Consider the following 23,336-nt stretch of genomic DNA (forward strand, 5'->3'; position numbering starts at 1 on the left):
GGTGACAGAGACTTAGAGTGGGTCCCAAAGCATTTACTGTGCCACAGGGGCTTCCCTGGTGGCTCAGATGGTAAAGAATCTGCCTGCAATGGGGAAGACCTAGGTTTGATCCCTGGGTCGGGAAGATCCCCTGGAGAAGGGAATGGCTATTCACTGCAGTATTCTTGCCTGGAGAATTCCATGGACTTGACTCTGTTTTGTTGATCAGTTATCTGAGTTTAGTAACAGCTCTTTTACTAAACTGTAATATTTCATTTTAAATGCTTTTATTTTTAGGATGACTGCTCAGGCTGTAGAAGAAGAAAAGAGGTAATGTAACTATTTTTTCCTTGAATTTTAAGGATCAAAAAAAAAGAAACTGTCTTTTCTCCTGTCCTAAATTAAGATTTATTTCTTTTAACTTAAAAATATAGACTGTCTCTGGTGGCTTGTATTTTATGTGACTAATATTCTAGTATCTTGAGTAGAATCTTTACTGGTCACAGTGAGTAGATAGCTCTTTATTTTTCACTTGATGAATTCTAAGACTTTCAGCATGGAGGTTTTGGAAGTCATTTGGTGTCTTTATTTACCCACTGTCCCTTCCCATAAGTCTTATTTTACTTAATCCTTTCTCCCCCAGTTCGACAATGCAATATGTTATTCTCATGTACATGAAACATTTGGGAGTAAAAGTGAAAGAACCTCGAAATTTGGAGCACAAGCGGGGTCGGATTGGATTCCTTCCAAAAATCAAGGTAAAACTGGAATAATAATAGTGTGTTCAGGTCGCCATGCTTCTTACATCTGACTGCAGGGCTTTCCTTCTTCTTAGTGTTTACTTTTTCAGCAAATTAGTGTGAAGCATGCCAGCAGGAATAAGATACGGTCCCTGTTCTCAAGAAACTCAAAATCCAGTGAGAAATCCAGATGTTCAAACTAATTGTTAGATGATATGAAAAGTGAAAACAGGAGTTTACACAGAGAGCTATCCTCAGCTTAGTTTTGACCCCATGCTTTTCTTTTATGGTTCCTCTCAATGTTTGTAATTATTTATGTTGTTAGATTATAAAGCTGGATGAAGATAAGGACGTCCTTCATTGTACCCCATCTTGTAGCATAGTGCCTTCAGACATTAGCTTAGCAAATATTATCCAAGAGATGAATAAATTACTTAAAACAAGCTCCCAGTAAATGTGTTATAAAAATACCTTTTACTTTCCAAAATTGTCAGCTCTGAAGGGTTTGAAAAGGCATCTGGATTTTGATGTGTACATAGTGCTGTGTGCCAGCCTCCAAAGACCCTGTGTGTTTCTTTCATTTACATGTAGCCAGTTTCTTTCAACTTGACCATCAGAATTGTGCATCTCTTATCTCTTTGATTGTACCTTGATTCTAGCAAAGTATGAAGAAAGATAGGGAAGGCGAAGAAAAAGGGAAGCGAAGAGGATTCACCAGCATCTTGGGACCCCCTAGGAGACCAAGCCGCCATGACAACAGTGCAAGTATGTGGAAGTTTGAAATGCTGCATTCCCACCATTCCATGCCGTCTTTATATCAGAGGCTCATTTAGCTAGGTTGGGTTGCTGGAGAAAGATGTTCTAGAAATGTTTCCACTGAACCTCCATTGTTTCTATTCAGTGTCATTTCTAACTGAACCCCCGGTGTTCAGTTAGACTTGACAGTTGTCTTAAGTGTTTAATGGCAGTAGAACCATCCCATCAGCTGTTTATAACATAATTTACTTACCTGTTCTGATTTTGTTTGCATTCACTTTCTGATTGTTAAATTTACAAAACAAAATGTACATGAACTTCACCATCATACTTTGTCTTTTTATACATATATGACTCATTTTCTCCATATTTATAAACTGTTGTCCATCTCTTCATTGTGCTTTATTTCCTGATGTCCCTCCACCCTCAGGCCTAACGGAGAGTTGCTCTCCTAGAGAGGGCTACAGGAGAAGTAGAGGTAGTGCTATGGGGAGAGAAATTAGGTCCTGTAGTGGTCCTCACATTGGGCAGTACCACATTTGAAAATTCTGGCACAGTTGGAGTTGGGGACGGGTGTTGTGATCCAGCAAACCTGAGTGTCCCACCCCGTGAAGAATCCTCATTCAAATGTCATGATGCCCCTTGTTGAGAAACACTGAGAAGATGAAGGAAATCTTTAGAGAAGAGGTTGAGGAGAATGGAAAATTTAACAGATGGTAACCATGAGTTCCAAGGGATTCAGAAGGAGAATTGTAGGAGTTAGGGAAGGAACAATTTTAGGATTAGAGATGTATAGAACTATGTGAAGATGTGCACGGCTATGGGGTGCTTCTCATGGTGACTGATGTGAACACTGGTAACAGGCAGGATGGGAATTATTCTGCATGGTCTCTGAGGCGTGTCACGATGAAGAAATTGTGAGTGTTAGGGAGGAGTGGGGTAGGGGCTTGCTGAGAGCTCACAGAGCCAGCGGGCTTCCTCTTTACCCTGACAGGAATACAGCTTTGTGTGTGTCCATCGCTGTCTGTCGGTGTCCCCTCTCCCCCACCCAGTGCTGGTCTTCTCAGCTCCTTTTCTCAGGACCCTTCGTCCTCTGCCTCTTCTCTCCCCCTTGGCTTCTACCATCTCCCACCCTTTTCCCCTCCTCCTCTTTCGCTCTCCCCTGCCTTTCTCTCTCTCTCCACGCCCCCACCTCCATCCTTCTCTTTCTTTCTTCCTTACTTTTTTCCTACCTTCTTTCCTATCTTTCTGTCTATCTATCTCTTCCTCGCTCTGTGTAATTCATGTTATATGTTTCTAGGGCCCACTATGTTCTTTCTAAATTCTTTTCATCTTTTTTAAAGCTGTTTTGCCACATGATTTATTAACCATTGCTTTCTGTTCAGTTGGCAGAGCCATGGAACTACAGAAGCAGCGCCACCCTAAGCACTTGTCCACACCCTCTTCTGTGAGTCCTGAACCCCAGGACTCTGCGAAGTTGCGCCAAAGTGGATTAGCAAGCGAAGGAGCAGACATTGGATACCTGCCAGCCAATTCCACATCCTCCATGGTTTCAGGGGCCACTCTTTCCCAGGAAGGAGGGAAAGAGAATGATATGGGTGAGCTAATGCTGTCATTCAACTTAGCTAAGCATCAGAATTTTAAAACAACTATACTAAGAAATAGAGGGGCAGATTATTTAAATCAAGACTGAGTCACAGTTTAAAGATTTTAGTATTCTATAAGCAGTGACAAATCTAGTCTGAATGGTAATTTTGAGTTATTATCCATTCAGAGAATATTTATGGAGTTTTCTGTCAGGCATTATCTCTATGGCCAATGTTCGCATGCGATAATTATACACTGAGATTTTTGCCCCATGTAGCTTAGCCTTCTGGAGAAGTGGTCATAAATATCATAAATAAAATACTCAAGTTGTGGGGAGTGTTGAGAGGACTGGTCAGAAGTTAGAAGCATATACAGTAGGTCCTTGTTGTTGTTTATCTATTCTACATACGGTAGTATGTATATCAGTAAAAATTATTCTCTATTTAAGAATGTTATCAATATAAAATGATAGAATAAAAACAACAAAAAATAAGAAAAGTAAAAGTAAGTTAGAGGCAGATATGTTTATGTGCAGTGCATCTAAAGAAGACTTTTAAAAAATCTGAGATACTGGGGTTTTTTTTTAATGCTAACGGGAAGCCTGTTGAGAGAAAGAGGTTAAAAATGTGGGAAATGGACTATATAGCCAATAGAAAAAAGTTTTGAGAAGGAGAGAAGCAATGGTATGCAGAGTATATGTGAAGGGCAAGGTTATTAGCTGAGAGTGAGGATTTAGTGAGAAGGGCAAGAAGATTTGAAGAGTAAAGAAAGATAGGAAGTAATTGTAGGTAATTAAGGAAAGAGCTTATTACCATATTTCTTCATACTTGTTATAATCGGTTTCTCAAGCAAGTGAGCTGGGAGAATTAGGTCCTTGTATTTGGAGAAGGAAATACCCGTTTGTATTGGTGATTTTGGAAGCGGTTCAGTTTCTGGTGTGACAAAACCAAGGGTAGATCCGTGGGAGTGGTCACTGAGGTGGCAGAGAGGGGGTTACTAGTGATGGAGCAGGTGAGGCACCAAGGAGCAAAGGCTCAGATACGTTACAGACATGGATTTTGTGGTGGCCGCGTTTGGTAATAGCATGGAGAGGAGAATGGTGAGCCAGCAGCCAAAGGTTCAGTGTTGCTAGATGGCTCTTGGTAGTGACAACATGACATTATTCAGAGAGTGAGCACCTCAGTGGATCAAGGGATTTTTATAAGAAAGTAGGATAATAGTCTAAAAGTAGTCCTTAGGAAAAAGAAGAGTCTCTGTCTCATCACCCTGCAGTACATAGTCTATGACAGAAACATCAGTCTCTATCTGAGGGACCTGTAGCAGAAGACAAAGAAGTAGCCGTGACGTTTGTAGAAAAGCCTGGAGGTTCAGTCTTAAGTGGAATTCTGAAGATATTGGATTGAGTAATGCCTTAATTCATGGCTGTCGTGTCTCACTGAAATAAAAGAACAGTAGGTAATGAAGAAACAAAAAGCGTACAGAGGAGAAGCCGAGGAAGAGAAGATATTCTTATTCATAAGAGATTTCCACAAATTTGGTCACAAGTGGTTTGATTGATGAAAGGACATAAAGGAAGTAGGAGCCCATAGTTTGTGTAAGGAGTCCAAGGTGGGACCCATTGGAACCCAAAAGAGACCTTGGGCTTAGAGTTGTCATATGAGTTACAGAGTGCATGAGGAAGAGGTAAAATTGAAAATGATGAATTCACAGAAGATCTATAATCAAAACAGTTCTGTCAGCAACTTTTGATTCTTACATTACAGAATACAAGCAGTCATTCCTGTATCAAAAGAAAATGAATGTGTTCTTTGTTACACAAGTTGAAATCAGACTGATTATATCCTTTATAGCCGGAGATGGAGAAGGTTATACAGTCTGCAAAAACAAGACCTGAAGCTGACTGTGGCTCAGATCATGAGCTTCTCATTGCAAAATTCAGGCTTAAATTAAAGAAAGTAGGGAAAACCACTAGGTCATTCATGTATGACCTAAGTCAAATCCCTTATGGTTTTACAGTGGAGGTGATGAGCAGTTCAGGGGATGAGATCTGGTAGACAGAGTGCCTGAAGAACTGTGGACAGAGGTTCGTAACATTGTACAAGAGGTGCTGACCAAAACCATCCCAAAGAAAAAGAAATACAAGAAGGCGAAGTGATTGTCTGAGGAGGCCTTACAAATAGCTGAGCTAAGAAGAGAAGTGAAAGGCAAAGTAGAAAGGGAAAGATATACCCAGCTGAATGCAGAGTTCAAGAGAATAGCAAGGAGAGATAAGAAAGCCTTCTTAAATGAACAGTGCAGAGAAATAGAGGGAAAACAATAGAATGAGAAAGTCTGGAGAGCTCTTCAAGAAAATTGACGATACCAGGGGAACATTTCATGTAAAGATGGGCACAATAAAGGACAGAAACAGCAGAGACCTAACAGAAGCAGAAGCTGTTAAGAAGAGGTGGCAAGAATACACAGAAGAACTATATAAAAAAGGTATTAATGACCCAGATAACTATGATGGTGTGATCACTCACCCAGAGCCAGACATCCTGGAGTGTGAAGCCAAGTGGGCCTTAGAAAGCATTACTATGAACAAAGCTAGTGGAGGTGATGGAATTCCAGTTGAGCTCTTTCAAATCCTAAAAGATGATGCTGTGAAAGTGCTGCCTTCAATATGCCAGCAAATTTGGAAAATTCAACAGTGGCCATGGGTCTGGAAAAGGTCAGTCTTCATTCCAATCCCAAAGAAGGGCAATGCCAAAGAATGTTCAAACTACCGTACAGTTGTGCTTATTTCATGTGATAGTAAGGTAATGCTCAAAATCCTTCAAGCTAGGCTTCAACAGTATTTGAATCAAGAACTTCCAGATATACAACCTGAATTTAGAAAAGGCAGAGGAACCAGAGATCAAATTGCCAACATCCATTGGATCATAGAAAAAGCAAGGGAATTCCAGAAAAACATCTACTTCTGCTTCATTGACTATGCTAAAGCCTTTGTGTGGATCACAACAAACTGTGGAGAATTCTTACAGAGATGGGAATACCAGACCACCTTACCTGAAAAAGCTGTATGCAGGTCCAGAAGCAACAGTTAGAACCAGACATGGAACAACAGACTGGCTCAAAATTGGGAAAGGAGTACGTCAAGGCTGTGTATTGTCACGCTGCTTATTTAACTTATATGCAGAGTACCTCCTGCAAAATGCTGGACTGGATGACTCATAAGCTAGAATCAAGATTGCAGGGAGAAATATCAACAACCTCAGATATGCAGATGATAACCACCCTGATGGCAGAAAGTGAAGAGAAACTAAAGAGCAACTTCATGAGGATGAAAGGAGCATGAAAAAGCTGGCTTAAAACTCAGCATTCAAAAAACTAAGATCATGGCATCTGGTCCCATTACTTCATGGCAAATAGATGGGGAAAAAGTGGAAACAGTGGCAGATTTTATATTCTTCGGTTCCAAAAGCACTGTGGATGGTGACTGCAGCCATGAAATGAAAAGATGCTTGCTCCTTGAAAGCAAAACTGTGCCAAACCTAGGCAGTGTATTAAAAAGCAGAGACATCAGTTTGCCAACAAAGATCCATAGAGTTAAAGGTATGATTTTTCCAGTAGTCATCTACAGATGTGAGAATTGGACCATAAAGAAGACTGAGTGCTGAAGAAAGACTGATGCTTTCAAACTGTGGTGCTGGAGAAGACTCTTGAGAGTCCCTTGGACAGCAAGGAGATCAAACCAGTCAATCCTAAAGGATATCAACCCTGAATATTTACTGGAAGAACTGATGCTGAAGCTGAAATTCCAGTACTTGGCCACCTGATGTGAAGAGCTGACTCGTTGGAAAAGACACTGATGATGGGAAAGATTGAGGGCAGGGGGAGAGGGGAGTGACAGAGGATGAGATGGTTGGATGGCATCACTGACTCAGTGGACAAGAGTTTGAGCGAACTCGGGGAGACAATGAAGGACAGAGAAGCCTGGCATGCTGCAGTCCGTGGGGTCACAAAGAGTTGGACATGACTTGGCACAAGCTGAGTGAATTGTGTAGTGCCATGGTACACAGTTGTTAAGTCCTCCATGGTATTAGTGCCCTGAAGCTCACTTTAGGGGACCTAAAGCCTGTCAGTAGGCATGCCAGGGGCTTATGCCACTCAGAGGAGCTTCTAGCTGAAAGGACCCTACTTCTACATAGCAGAACAGGAAAGCCAAGTCAGCTGCTAAGTCTTGCATTCTTACACATGTGCAGCATTACTCACTTTTGGCAGAAGTTATTAGAGTCAAGACCCAAGATAATACATACTGCCAAACCTATTAGGGGCGTAAAGAGGAAAATACAAAAGAAACAGAAAAACTGCCACTAGCAGAAAATAATTTAGGTAATAAGTAAGAACTTATAAAAATACCTCCAAATTAGATAGTATTCTTGAAGAAATTAAAGAGGTTGTTATATCTAAAGCAAGAATAGCATGTTATGAAAAAGGAGCAGAGACCAAGAAGTCTTAATATAACTGTTACCTATAATAGCTGTTTTATTAGTTATCAATTGCTTTGTGATAAATTATCCCAAAACTTAATGGCGTAACACAAAAAAATATTTACTGCTTCACATTTTTGGTGCGTGAGGAGCTCAGGATCAGCTTAGGTAGGCAGTTTTGGGTTGGAACCTCTCGTAAAGTTGTAGTCAGGATGTCAGCCAACCATCTGAAAGCTTAACAGGGCCAAGAGACCTGCTTCCGTGCTGCCACAGGTGGCTGGTGACAGGAAGACTTCATGATTGAAACATGAAGCAAACAGTGGCATAATCTGAAAGTGACTGATGGAGTGTATGACTTTAACAAACATTCTATTTCAAGTGACCTAGGAGTTGTGTCATTGGACCAGTAGAAAAGAAAACATAATCCTAACCTAACATGCCTCTTAACCTGGAAAGAATGTTGTATTACAATATGTGTATGGTCACAATAATGTAAGTACACTGTTTTTTGGTTTTTTTTTTTTTTCGGACTCTTAGAATCAACCTATTAGGCGAAGCATAGAATATTTTTAGTTGTGGCTACAAATCAGAATGGAAATGTAAAATTCCTCTTAAGGATACAAGTAAAAATGTAACTGAAAGACATGAAAGGTAAAAGGAAAGAAATATAATTAAAGAGAAGGATACAGACACAAATACCTAATGTGACATAGAGGAAAGTTAAGACACTAACGCCTTGTTGAAACAAATATATCTATATATAATTCCGTCATTTAAACTTAGGGAATAACAGATAAATAGGAATAATAATATAGATGTTAAAGAGTGGGAAGAAAAAAAGGAAGGGAAGTGAAAATGGGACGAATAAGTGAGCAAACTCTTCAAAGATGAGAAATATGAAGTTATTTGGAGGTAGACCATGATGATAACTAAAATTTGAATGAAAAAGATTGGTACTTGGAGTAAAAAAGTATATAGAGAATGTTTCTCCATATCATGTGCTCTTCCTAGTAGTTGCCATGTCTTATGTTGATTTTTTTTAAAGCTGCGTAAAAATGACGGACAGGGAAGCCTGGCATGCTGCAGTCTTTGGGGTCACAGAGTTGGACACAACTGAGTGACTGAATTGAACTGAACTGAAAAATGATATTCCAGTTTATTTTTTAGTGCATGTTAAAATTTTATGTTAGAATTTTGTTTCTAGCTAACCTGCAGTTGTTTAAGTAAGAATATGACCATGGGTGAGGCTGAAGCTTTCTGGGGGACTGATTTTTTTTTTTAATCACTGTCCTTATTAACAACATCTGAATGTCTGACTTTTGTCTTTTCAGGATCAAAACAAGCTGGAGAAACGCCAGCATCTGGAGACTCCTTGGATGGCACTCCTCGTACTCCCAACACCATCTTTGATTTCCCACCTCCTCCATTAGACCAGGTGCAGGAGGAGGAATGGGAAGTGGAAAGGTAATTCAGTGGTGTCTTAGGGGTGTTTAGGGCATTGCTTAAAAGTTCCTCACTGTATAGTATGCCTATACTTAGTATTCTACATGCTTTTTGGGGGAAAGAAATACAATTTATTGGTAGTAAATATTAGATATGTACTAAAATGTTTCTTCATTTATTTGATATTAAGTCATTGCAATATCCAGAAGAATTATTTATCAGTCACTGTGGATTTTTAATATCTTTGTCATCAATTTTTTCATCACCATTTTATTTGTATGTTGACTGTCTATTCTCCCTTGTTTTAGAGTGACTGAACATGGGACACCAAAGCCCTTTCGAAAGTAAGTAATCAATCGTAAAGTAGCTTTCAGTGGGGCATATTTTAAGAAATATATCTTTTTCCCCTTAAGACCTAGTTTTAAAGGAAAAAAAGCCCTATGCGCAAATCTATTAGATAGTATAAAAGAAATTTCTTAATAAACACAACTATTTAAAAATTTATGGAGGCGTTTATAACACATGTTAGCTATTTTGTAAGGGAGGATGATGTTCCAGGCTCTGCTAAGTAATACTTCAGAAAGCTGACTGATTGACTGTAACGTAAAGATTTGTGCTGTCTCCCATTGTCCATATGATTTCCTGAAATAGAAATCATTATTTGTTCTTCATTAGGTTTGACAGCATAGCTTTTGGAGAAAGTCAGAGTGAGGATGAACAGTTTGAAAATGACTTAGAGACGGACCCACCCAACTGGCAACAGCTCGTCAGTCGAGAAGTGTTACTGGGACTAAAGCCTTGTGAGATCAAAAGACAGGAAGTAATTAATGGTGAGCTTAATTCATTTTTATTATTCACATATATAGAGTTTTATTAGAGTTAAACCACCCCCAAAACTTGGAGTTTGCTTCAGAGTTTATACTCACCATTTGTTTTGAACAGAGAGGAAATTAATAGATGATCCCTGACCTTTCCAACTTAGAAATGCAAGTGATTGTATGATTCTTAATGATAATTTAAAAGGAAAATGTGTTTAGCATTCAAGTTATTTAAAATTCATATCATTATAGATCTTAAACATGAAAAATCATTGAGACAACACTAGTGCCCTCACTTTACTTTCAGGCTCAGTTTTTTTTTTGTGCATAGATTATAAATGAGAAAGCCATGGCTCAGACTAACTAATTGAATTAGTCAAGATCATGCAGCTGGTAAGTGACGGGAAGAAAACTAAAATCTAGGTCTTCCTTTATCCTTGTATAATGTTGTTTATTTTACCCTAGCGCATATGACACAGAAGCTGTACCTATTACTATCTTTAAGTTGTGATTTGAATAAATATACTTCCTGTCTCTAGCAACATTGAGACATGGTGAAATTAAAAAGTTTGGCCTCAGAAATAAGAGTCTATAGGCAGGACTTCCCTGGTAGTCCAGTGGTTAAGAATCCACCTGCTAATGCAAGGGCTATGAGTTCAGTCCCTGGTCCCGGAAGGTCCCACTTGCTGCGGGGCAAGGAAGCCTATGTGCCACAACCACTGAAGCCTGTGCTCTAGAGTCTGTGCTCTGCAACAGAAGAAGCTACCACAAGGAGAAGCTGATGCACTGCAACCAGGGAGTAGGCCCTGCTTGCTGCAACCAAAGAAAGCCCACGGGCAGCAGCAGACACCCAGTGCAGCCTACTTAATTAATTAAAGAGAGTTAATGGGCAAGTTAGATAACATAGAATGCTATTACTTCTGAAGAGGGCTCAGTTAAAAGACTATGATATTTGGACTTATAGTTTTCCAGTGTTGTAGTTGTGATTGGTTGGTGCTGGCAACCAATGGATTTTGGAGTACATTGTTAGCTTGTAAGTACAAAATTGTTTTAAATGATACTTTTCATTTAGCAGTATTCAACTCTTAGAGCCAGTATATAGTAGAATTTCATGGAATTAAGAAGTGGCTTCAGAGATACCATATCCTGTCAAAAATGTAAATAATGATTATATTACTCATTTGGTACTTAATTTCAGCCAAAGCCTATGTTTGATCTCATTCTAAGTAAGGTAACATTTTATGTTTCCTATTTTTCTGCTTAGAATTATTCTACACTGAAAGAGCTCATGTTCGAACATTGAAGGTTCTAGATCAAGTGTTTTATCAGCGAGTGTCCAGAGAAGGAATTTTGTCACCTTCAGAACTACGTAAAATTTTTTCAAACTTAGAAGATATTCTTCAACTTCACAGTAAGATAAATTGACTCTGATCTTTGTTCCTAACATTTCCAATAGATAAAAGCTCTTTGGTATAAAAAGGCACCATAACAGTAAAATCTTACAAATAATTGTATCCATGTTGGCATTCCTGAAATTCTATAATTATATGTGAGCATAAGATAAAAAAAAATTGGATCTTTGAATTTCTCCCCAATTCCTTACTTCCACCACATCAACTTTTTTTTATTCAGAGTATTAACATAGAACTTAGGGCCTAAAGTCAATGCTTAAGACAAAAAACATAGTTAAAATTACCCTTGGAAATTCCTGATTACTTACATTATATATGTTTTTTAAAATATATAATCTGTATAATATATGTATAAATACATTTTGTAAGTAGTGATGTATAGCATATAATCCAAAACTTTTAGGAATTAAATTATTTTATGGTTTTGTTGCTTGGAATGCTTGAATGAGTACATTAAAAATCAGTGCTGCTGTCTGTCCCTGGTTGTAGTCATCTTGGGCTTTGGAGACAATAGTATCAGTTCCTCTCTTTGTAAGTCACTGTTTCTCCAGGGCCCTTACATTTAGTCTTTCTTTCATCAAGGATGCCATCACCACCTGGCAACAACCACCCACCAAATGGTTGCCTTTTGTTCCTATGTGGGTGATCCTGAGTCTCACCAGTGTGCATGACACATTTGAGCATGATGATGTCCATTGCCTGGAAACACACGTTTTGAGAGAAATAGTGGGCGGAGTCACTTGTACAGTTGAAGTTTGTTTTCTAACAAGCATGGCTGGTTACAGATGGAATCTTGAGGTTAAATGTGTATTTGATGCCCCTATACTGTATATAATGTGCTAGTTTCCACATTATTTTATGCTTTGGCAACTGGTTTTCATATAGAAATAAAAATATGTAGATGTATAGGAATTATGTCCAGATTTATATTTAAGGCAATTAGAAGCTATGTGGCTTAGTCGCTAAATCGTGTCTGACTTTTGCAACCCCATGGACTGTCGCCCACCAGGTTCCTCTGTCCATGGTATTTTCTAGGCAAGAATACTGAAGTGGGTTGCCATTTCCTTCTCCAGGGGATCTTTTGGACCCTGGAATTGAACCTGGGTCTCCTGCATCGGAAGCAGATTCCTGCATTGCAGGCAGATTCTTTATTGACTGAGCTATGAGGAAAAAAAGCTATACTACTCCGAAAATCTTTTTTTTTTTTTTTTTTAAATTTAGATTCATGATACTACCAGTATCTCAGCCTGAAATGAATGTATGCTTAATTTTTTTTCATCGTTTCCGCCCCCCCCCCCCCCCCAGTTGGGTTGAATGAGCAAATGAAGGCTATTCGGAAGAGGAATGAGACCTCTGTCATTGATCAGATTGGGGAAGATTTGCTGATCTGGGTAAGGACATTGGCGATTTCATTTAAAAATTTTCATAGGCATTTAATCAGATTTAAGGTTAAGCTGCTAACCTTCCCAAGTATGCAAACTCATCCTTTGATGTAAAGATAAAAAGGGTCCAAGTGTGTATTCTTAATTAGTATAATAAGTGCCCATTCAACTGCATTCTCTTTTCTCATCAAATTAAAGATAATAGTTCTTTGTGTTTTAAAGAATGTAGAGTAAAATGGACCTTGATAAAAATAATTTAACTGATGTGGAATTTTAACTGTCTTTTGTTGTCAAAATCTCAGAAATGTGCTGTAAAACACTGGACAATTATAGATCGATAGCTACCATCACAGAAGCAGAAAAGTGAAAATTACTTAACCTTATTTACAGTATAAGGAAACAGAGTTCAGAGACTATAGTAGCTGCTTGGCAAATTGCTTTTATCTTTCTGGCTGACTCTTTGTCAGCATATACCCACTGTTCTAGGTGCTGGGGATACAGTGGCAGTCAGAACAGATATGGCTCCTGCCCTTGTGGAACTTATAATCAGTAGGGGAAAAAGAATAGTCATTATTTAAAGTGTGGTTAGTGTTACAAAAAGGGGAGAATACAGGTTATTTTGGAAATAGACAGCAGGGACACCTAAACTTGGAGCATACAGAAAATCTTCCTACAGGAAAGTGGGTTTGATCTAGATGCTTAAAAAAAGTCCTGTAGTTAAGTCTATGAGTAATAGTAAAACCTGTGATGTGGTTCCCAAAATTTTAACACTGGTTGAACAGGAACTGTTTAGATATGCCAACAGATACTTACTTCAGTATGTAGACTGCTTGAGGAAATGCCAAAAGATTTTGGTAATTTTACAGTGATAACTTTTAAAAAGATTAAAATTATTAGAGCTAATTAATGGGTATATAAAGTTGCAGGATATAAAATCAACACACAGAAATCTCTTGCATTCCTATACACTAACAATGAGAAAACAGAGAAATTAAGGAAACAATTCCATTCACCATTGCAACAAAAAGAATAAAATACTTAGGAATACATCTACCGAAAACAACAAAAGACCTATATATAGAAAACTATAAAAAAAGTGGTGAAAGAAATCAAAGAGGACACAAATAGATGGAGAAATATACCGTGTTCATGGATCGGAAGAATCAATATAGTGAAAATGAGTATACTACCCAAAGCAATCTATAGATTCAGTGCAGTCCCTATCAAGCTACCAATGGTATTTTTCACAAAACTAGATCAAATAATTTCACAATTTGTATGGAATACAAAAAACCTCAAATAGCTAAAGCAATCTTGAGAAAGAAGAATGGAACTGGAAGAATCAACCTGCCTGACTTCAGGCTCTACTGCAAAGCCACAGTCATCAAGTATGGTACTGGCACAAAGACAGAAATATAGATCAATGGAACAAAATAGAAAGCCCAGAGATAAATCCATGCACCTGTGGTCACCTTATCTTCGACAAAGGAGGCAAGAATATACAGTGGAGAAAAAACAATCTCTTTAACAAGTGGTACTGGGAAAACTGGTCAACGACTTGTTAAAAAAATGAAACTAGAACACTTTCTAACACCATACACAAAAATAAACTCAAAATGGATTAAAGATATAAACGTAAGGCCAGAAACTATAGAACTCCTAGAGGAAAACATAGGCAAAACACTCTCTGACATAAATCACAGCAGGATCCTTTATGACCCACCTCCCAGAATATTGGAAATAAAAGCAAAAATAAACAAATGAGACCTAATTAAACTTAAAAAACTTTTGCACAACAAAGGAAACTATAAGCAAGGTGAAAAGACAGCCTTCAGAATGGGAGAAAATAATAGCAAACAAAGCAACTGACAAAGAATTAATCTCAAAAATATACAAGCAACTCCTGCAGCTCAATTCCAGAAAAATAAATGACCCAATCAAAAAATGGGCCAAGGAACTAAACAAACATTTCTCCAAAGAAGACATACAGATGGCTGACAGGCACATGAAAAGATGCTCAACATCACTCATTATCAGAGAAATGCAAATCAAAACCACAATGAGGTACCATTACACGCCAGTCAGGATGGCTGCTATCCAAAAGTCTACAAGCAATAAATGCTGGAGAGGGTGTGGAGAAAAGGGAACCCTCTTACACTGTTGGTGGGAATGCAAACTAGTACAGCCACTGTGGAGAACAGCGTGGAAATTCCTTAAAAAACTGGAAATAGAACTGCCATATGACCCAGCAATCCCACTGCTGGGCATACACACTGAGGAAACCAGAATTGAAAGAAACACGTGTACCCAAATATTCATCGCAGCACTGTTTATAATAGCCAGGACATGGAAGCAACCTAGATGTCCATCAGCCGACAAATGGATAAGAAAGCTGTGGTACATATACACAATGGAATATTACTTAGCCATTAAAAAGAATACATTTGAATCAGTTCTAATGAGGTGGATGAAACAGGAGCCTATCATACAGAGTGAAGTAAGCCAGAAAGAAAAACACCAATACAGTATACTAACACATATATATGGAATTTAGAAAGATGGTAACGATAACCCTGTATGCGAGACAGCAAAATAGACACAGATGTATAGAACAGTCTTTTGGACTCTGTGGGAGAGGGCGAGGGGTGGGACGGTTTGGGAGAATGGCATTGAAACAGGTATATTATCATATGTGAAATGGATCGCCAGTCCAGGTTTGATGCAGGATACAGGGTGCTCAGGGCTGGTGCACTGGGATGATCCAGAGGGATGGGATGGGGAGGGAGGTGGGAGAGGGGGTTCAGGATAGGGAACACATGTACACCCATGGCGGATTCATGTCAGTGTATGGCAAAAGCAATACAATATTGTAAAGTTATTAGCCTCCAAAAAAAAAGAATAATAATAATAATTTCAGCCAGACTAAATAAGTATTCTGTAAAAAAAATAAATAAAGTGAACAAAGCAAGATTGTAAAAATGTTTAAAAAAAAAAAGATTAAATACTGGAAAGTTGACCAAAACAATCTTCATCTTACTCTTTTCACTGATGGTGAGACTGTGACTCAGAATCTACTAATCTATTAGTAGATCTCTTCTTAATGATTAGCCACTTGACATGTAAAACAGGATCAGGGAATCCTAATGCAGTCTCACCTTGCATTTACTGAACTTTCCAAAGCATTTTCTCCTTAGACCCATGCTGGCATTATTGTTGTTAAGGAGACTTAACTTCCTTGAAAATGCAACTTGTTCTGTGGCTACTCTGTGGTCATGTGACTCATTTTGTTTCTTGATCTTTGAGTTCTGTGGGCTTGGCAGCACGCTACCAAACTTGAAATAGAAAATTTGTAGTATGACATAGCATAGCATGAATTTTCTTCTCCGTTTGGATTTAAAAGTTGTAAGTCATATGGACTTAAGATATCAATCTTGATTCTGAAGCAGTTTAATTTACATCTCCTATAAATAATGTTTAACACCAAGTGTCAGGTGAGATTCATCATTAATAAAGTACAAAAGTACAGTTGGTCCTCTTGTAAAAGCCCTTTGGACTACATAAATATTACATGTGAAATAAAGATACCTCTTAAAAGTGGGACAGAAAATTTATTTTAGAGCATGTAAAAAGAATTGTATTCTTGACCAATGTGTTTTGCCTATAAGAGGTTGAGGAAAAGCAAAATGAACTAACCAATTTGGTTAGTAGCTGCTCGGTACAAATGGTTAATTTAGGGCAAAGCACTGGCCAGAAATACTAAAAGCAGAAATCGTAAATAGGTGTCTAGATTTATTTTATCTTTTAAAAATAGTTTTGGAGAGCATTTTTCCAGTATTGGCCCCATGAGATCACCTTATATGTACATTTGCTACTAGTAAAACCACTGTAAAACTGCTTGAGGCTGAGGTGTTATTTTCTTTTGTAAACCCAGCTGCTGTTAGTAATTGCCTGGTACCTAGATTGACTAACATACCAAAAATTCTGCCATTCTCATCTCTAAATATGTAGAGTGTCATATTTAAGATAAGAATACAACATTGGAGCAACCTATTAAAACACCACTTTGTATGCTTCATAGTTGAAGAGGAAAGTGCTGAGAGTTTACCTACAAATGCCCTGTGCTGTGCTGAGTCACTCAGTCGTGTCTGACTCTGCAACCCCATGGACTGTAGCCCACTAGGCTCCTCTGTCCATGGGGATTCTCCAGGCCAGAACACTGGAGTGGATTGCTATTCTCTTCTTCAGGGGTATCTTCCCAACTTAGGGGTCAAACCCGCATCTCTTAACATCTCCTGCACTGGCCGGTGGTTTCTTTACCAGTAGCACCACCTGGAAAGCCAGTAAAAAGTATAATTTTTAGTAAAAGACATTCATAGGCTCATGAATCTTCCCCAAGAGAAATTTAAGGGATGGAGCTCCACCTTCTGTGGAGGTGATTTAATTTTATTGTGACCCAGAGAAGTTACGACCTGCCCTGGATTTCATAAGTAAGAAAGTAAGCTTGAATCCCAAGGGTTTTCTTCCTACAGCAGTAGGACAGTAATTTTTGTAAAGGTGTCAGATTCTAAGAAAATCAAATTTTAATCTCAGTCTTTAAGCATTTTGTGTCTCATATTCCCCAAGTGTCAACCTTTCTGTCAGATTTAGAAGTGGGATGGACTGAAAAGGTAGTAAGTTGTGGTAAGCTATGAACAAGAAAATACTAGACTATGATCAAAAAAGGTCTGGATATGTCAGAGTCAGAAGTTTTTTAGTGGAGAATACTTGATAATCCATATAAAGTATGTAGATTTCTGCTATCACTTGGGGATACTTAACTGGGATATTGGAAGAATTGTGGCTGTCTCTCATTTTGCCTGTCCTTAAATAAGCTCAGTATCCCATTCTCTATTGTGTTCTTTGTGTTCTTGGCACAGTTCAGTGGACCCGGGGAGGAAAAGTTGAAACATGCTGCTGCTACCTTTTGCAGTAACCAACCCTTTGCCCTGGAAATGATCAAGTCTCGCCAGAAAAAGGATTCTCGATTCCAGACTTTTGTGCAGGTGAGTTGAGTGAGTCATGTAACACACACACACACAAAAATGCAATTTTTTGGGGGGTCGATTATGGAATGAACTAGGGGAATTCTAAGACTAAAATTTTGTATAAGGGTTATGTCTATGTTTACATTTTTAAAGCCATGCATTATCTCTTAAATTACTGGAGCATATAAAGGTGATACTGTAATGGTGAATTATAAAGAATATATGATGGGATTAAAATATTTGACATAGAAGTTCACATTGCCTTGGAGATATTGGCAGGAAATGGCCATGCACACGATTGAAATAACATTGTCAAAACATGAGAAGGGCCTTATAGCCAGCCCAGAGAAGAGTCAGACAGCAGCCATGCTTACTGGGCTATATATTGGTATATATAACCATCAGTAAACTAGAGCCCATGGGCCATATCCAGCCTTGTCCCTGTTTTTGTAAATAAAGTTTTATTGGAACACAGTTTATTTTGTATTGCTGTAGACAAATCACCACAAATGTTGCAACTTGATGCAGATGTATCATGTCACAGTTTTGTAGTTTAAGAGTACAAATACAGTTTATCTATGTTCTTTCTTCATGCTTTCATCAGGCTGAAATCAAGGTATCACTTGCAGCTGCAGTTCTCATCTGGGACTCTTTTAAGCTCACTAGTTGTCAGCAGAATTCATTTCCTTGTAAATGTATAATCAAGAACCCTGTCTTCTTGCTGTTGTTGGCTAGCAACTGCTCTGGGCTCCTAGCAAGCGCCCAAATCTCTTTGCCACACAGCCCCTGTAGGCAGTTTATAAGTTGTGTCCTTGTCTTCCAGTCCAGTAGGAACATGTCTCTCTGACAGAGCTTGCTTTTAAAGACTCCTCTGATTAAGTCAGTCTCACCTAGGACAATCTCCTTTTTGATTGACTCATAGTTAACTGATAGTCACCTTATCACAGAAGCGATAACCCATCATATTGATAAGTTCTGCCCACACTCAAGGGCAGGGGGTGGGTTATACAGGTTGTACACCATAAAATTGGAATCTTGGAGGCCGCCTTAGAACTCTACTGCACAGAGCCAAGTTCATTCCTTTAAGTATTGTCTCTGGCTGCTTTTGTGTTAAAACAGCAGATGGAATAGTTCTGAGAGAGACTGATGACATGCAAAGCCATGTCTGGCATATTATTGAGAAGTTTGCAGACCTCTGTTACAGCTGAGCTGATATATCTATATTTATGATCTACTGTGCCTACTTAGAGTGGCAGATAGCAGATAACTGATTAGCTTTTGGTAGGAAAGCCAGTCGTTGGAAAATGTAACTAGATTTTCTTAGTATGTAAAGATAAAACTTCTTTCACAAGAAAGCAGTTGTTAGAGATGATTATGGATGTTCTCAATCCTTGCTTAAACAGATAGCACAGAGCCATTTGCTGAGTGATAAAGGCTACGTTATATGATTAAAGGAGAAAACAGAAGTGGAGTGTGCCAGTGGCGTGTCTTGGCAGGTTTTAAGTCTTGATTTAATAACCAGAACTTTGATGCTGAAGACATTTGTATGATGAATATATGGTGCATGTTAGGTAATTACAGTTCTAATAAGAATTACAAATTCACTTATTTGCCTTTAATTTTAGGATGCTGAGAGTAATCCACTCTGTCGTCGTCTGCAGCTAAAGGATATCATTCCCACTCAAATGCAAAGGCTTACTAAGTACCCTCTTCTCTTGGACAATATTGCCAAATACACAGGTACAGCATTCTCACTGAAATTAAAGAGCTTAAGAATAACAACAACAAAAACACATTTTGCTGAATAATCTCTCACAGCATCCTGGTGTCTGGCACTTTGAATTTCCAAGTAGTATGGCAAAATATTCTAGCAAGATTCCAGTTGTCTTCAGGCTATTTGATTTAATATGCTCCATTAGTAGCACAAGCACAGGGTTTAAGCAATCTATGGATCATGATTAAATCTGGCTCACACATATTTTTGTAAGTAAAGTTTTATTGGAACATAGTCATGCTCAATTGTTGAAATATTATCTCTGCCTACTTTTGCTGTACAACAACAGGGTTAAATAGTTTTGACAGAGACCATTTGGCCTGTAAAATATACAGAAAAAGTAGGAAAAGTTTACTAATACTTCCTCTAGCATGTATCATCATATTTCCTTTGGTGAAGGCCTATACTGGGTTGAAGAGATATTTTATATCTATTGATATGTACTTTCATTAAGTCCAATCAGTGTATTATCACTCCAGCTCTCTTGTTTTAAACTAAGAAGTGAATCTGAGTTTCTCAATTGAGCTTTAGATTCTTATACTTTAGTTCTCAATACTTCTGTGTAATTAAATGCCTATTTCTTATGCCTGGGAATTTGAAAATATTCATACACATTAAGTTTTATACTTTAATATATTTATTCAGTATAACTGAACTATTGTTTAGGGGATTATAATTTCAAATATTCTGATTTGGTATTCTTTACCAAAACATAACCTCAGCACAATCTCAATACATTTTGGTGAATTTCATCTTCTTTTAATGATAACAAGTATTGTAAGTTATTTTGTTTCTTTAATCCCAAATTTAAAGAAACTTATATTGGAGCTATTTTTAATTATTTTATCACTCAAAAATATTGCTTAACTAGTCAACTGTACATAATCTTGTAGGCTGTGCACTTTGAAATTGCAAGGAGAAAGGAGTCTCATTTATATAAGCTTACAATGTGAATGAAACCTGTTTCTTGGGGTGGGCTTGATACTTGATATAAAGCATCACTCCTCACATTTGATTTCTTTTTAAAAATTAGTATTTATGCTTAAAGACTGTGATAAGAAGTCTTACCTGTCCAAAGACTACCTAAATTGAGATTCTGTTGTAGGTTTTTTATCCTGGTATAAAAATATTCAGGGTCTTAGTATGCTTTCATACTGTTGAAATAAAGTGGTATCTCCTTTATATATATATATATACTTATATTCTTTTCTGATTTCCTCCATTTTACATTTTGGGTTTTTTCACCATATTTAGAGTGGCCTCCAGAAAGGGAGAAGGTGAAGAAAGCTGCAGATCATTGTCGTCAGATCTTAAATTATGTGAACCAGGCTGTTAAGGAGGCAGAGAACAAGCAGGTAAGAAGGAAAAGGCAAGAAGACACAGGATGGCAGTGAGAATAAGAATGTTAAATTAGTGTTACCCAGAGCCTGTTCAGTAACCCTTGTAGCTGTTGTTACATAATTAAAGGGCGGAACACTGGTTACCTATTCATGTAGTAGGTGGGTCCAGATCAGTTTGTGGTAGGACGTCAGAGTTGTGTTTGGCTCTCTTGAGCATCTTCTAGCTGCTTGTTTGCTCATTCATTCAGCCTGTTGGTAAAACTTTGGAAAAATAGGAACTTTCAAGTTTGTTGTTTGTAACGTAAAATGTTATAACCCCAGAGGGAAAATTAGAAATTTATATCTGAATTTAAAAAACACATATTCACATGTTCATCCTTTGATCCAGCATTCTCTTCTTAGTGATCTACCCAAGAGAGATGAAGATATATGCCCATAGACTTCTACCGGAATGTTTGTAGCATAAACCAAATGTAGTATAGTCATAAACTAAAGTAATACCAGCAATAATGGGTGAATCTCACAAACATTATTCTGAGTGAAAGAAACTGGACGCAGAAGTGTACACATATATATATTCTGTTTAGTGAACTTATAAGACCTAGCTAAACTAATTTATGGTGACAAAAAATCAGAAAAGTGGTTTGTCACTGAGGATGTGGGGTCAGATATTAGCTAGGAGGAAGTATGAGAGAGCCTTCTGAAGTGATGGCCATATTTCATATCTTGATAGGAGTTTCATTTCGTAAGTATATGCATTGATAAAAGCTCATGGAAAGGTACACTTAAAATGTGTACATTTCACTGTATGTAAATTTTACTTTGAAAAAAACAACTGTAAACAAATATTGAACTCCCATTAATGATATTGAACTCTTGTTAGCTCTGTTAATGATAAAATGTTTAAAGTGTGCTTATAACTTACTTTGAAATACATCCAAAATATCAAATGGATAGATGGATAGATAGAGGGATGAATAGATGGACAAATACAGGATAGAAAAGATATAGCAGATGTTAGTTGTGGAATGTAGATGAGTATATGGGCATTTACTATATACATGCCGACCTTTCTATTTAGAAATATTTTATAATCTTAGGGAAAATGCATGTAACCTTTAATCCAACCATTCTTCCTTTGGAAGTGTATACTAATAAACACGTCCATTAGTAAGATGTAATTCAACTTTAGTTTTTTCACAAAGTTGAATACCACACAGCCACTGAAAAAATGAGTCCACTCTATTTGCTAATGGAACCATCAGCAAGATATATTGATGTGATGCACACACAGAAATGTGTCTGTGACTATATTGTTATTTTTGAATAAGTGATACACATATGAAAATATTATGTTACCATATATTTGTTTTAAAAAGGGTATATCTACAGACAGCATCCAAAGAGGCAAGCTAACTTATATCCATATGTGTTCTTTTTGCTTAGAATTTTCCTCATAGGCTAACCAAGAAATGGGTATTAGTGATTACTTCTTTAGGGAAAACTGGGTGTGGGGAAGGCACGGACAAGCATAGAGGGAGACTTACTGTTTTTTGTGTGCCTTATATTACCGTCTGAGTTTTGTACCATGTACATGATTTACATATTTAGAAAGTAAATACAAACTAGTTAGAGGCCAGAGAGTTTGAAAAAAGATTGGAAGAGCTAAAGAGGTGGAAGGAAAACCAGGAGAAGGTAGTATCACCAAAGCCAAAAGAAGGGAGTGTTTTAAGAAAGAGTGAGAATTGTGGCTGATGTTGCAGAGCGCTCAGTAAATGCAGGGGGAGTGTCCACATTCGATTAAGAAACAGGGAGGCCATTGATCTCCAAAGGAGTAACCTTAGCTCCATCCTGTCTGATTTCCAGCGCTTGGAAGATTATCAGCGTCGCCTTGATACCTCTAATCTGAAGTTGTCAGAATACCCAAATGTTGAAGAGCTCAGGGTAAGAGATGGTCTAATCATTACTTAAAAAGTAAAATGTACTCAAGACCTGACAGATGATTTAACATCTCAGTGGGAACATATATCACCTGAAGGAGTTCTTATATCATAGATAGTCTATACTAAGAATCCTTTTCTTCCTTTTAAATGTCTTGGTCTGTGTATAAAGACTGCTTTAGTCTTTCATCAGAGGAATATTTTGTGTGAAACTAACTTTTTGTGACAAGAATTTGCAGGAGACTAAGGAACATTCCTTATTGTTAAATTTAATTTTATTGTACTCTATAGTTTGAGTAAGCGTAGGGCTGTTTACTTTTGGAACTTTCTAGATTTTTGAGTTAAGGAACATAATTATTTTTCTATGAAGCTCTTCCAAAGTATTAAAGTTGAAACCATTACTGGAATGATAGTAAAATATTTATGAATTGCTATCTCTAGTACATGGAGTTTTTGTAGTAATTAACGTATGAGGATTTTAAGTCTTTCTTGTACTGTTTCACTGGTTCTTTTGGCAGATTTATTTGGTGACTATTAAAATATAATTTTATGTCATACATAACAGTTTATCAAAACACATGCTGATATGCTGAGCTTCCTAACTTCCAGAGACTTAAGATTTTTCTAGAGCTGCTTATACTAAAAGATGATTCTCTCAAGTTATTAATA

General features: G+C 37.6%; 1 protein-coding gene across 6 annotated transcripts in view; it reads left to right on the forward strand.

The window, feature by feature from the left end:
• ARHGEF12 (Rho guanine nucleotide exchange factor 12) overlaps positions 1-23,336 on the forward strand; it is a 149,832-nt gene that overhangs the window by 112,164 nt on the left and 14,332 nt on the right. For all 6 annotated transcript variants that reach the window (XM_043482301.1, XM_043482298.1, XM_043482299.1 and 3 more), the window contains 13 exons: positions 277-309; positions 623-737; positions 1,379-1,484; positions 2,861-3,073; positions 8,866-8,998; positions 9,286-9,321; positions 9,653-9,807; positions 11,060-11,206; positions 12,513-12,598; positions 17,506-17,631; positions 19,239-19,353; positions 20,642-20,742; positions 22,594-22,671. In XM_043482301.1, the coding sequence (XP_043338236.1) occupies positions 277-309; positions 623-737; positions 1,379-1,484; positions 2,861-3,073; positions 8,866-8,998; positions 9,286-9,321; positions 9,653-9,807; positions 11,060-11,206; positions 12,513-12,598; positions 17,506-17,631; positions 19,239-19,353; positions 20,642-20,742; positions 22,594-22,671 (1,444 nt within the window). The remainder of the gene's footprint in view (positions 1-276; positions 310-622; positions 738-1,378; positions 1,485-2,860; positions 3,074-8,865; positions 8,999-9,285; positions 9,322-9,652; positions 9,808-11,059; positions 11,207-12,512; positions 12,599-17,505; positions 17,632-19,238; positions 19,354-20,641; positions 20,743-22,593; positions 22,672-23,336) is intronic.

This window comes from Cervus canadensis, chromosome 11 (assembly GCF_019320065.1).
Source record: "Cervus canadensis isolate Bull #8, Minnesota chromosome 11, ASM1932006v1, whole genome shotgun sequence".
Classification (NCBI taxonomy): domain Eukaryota; kingdom Metazoa; phylum Chordata; class Mammalia; order Artiodactyla; family Cervidae; genus Cervus; species Cervus canadensis.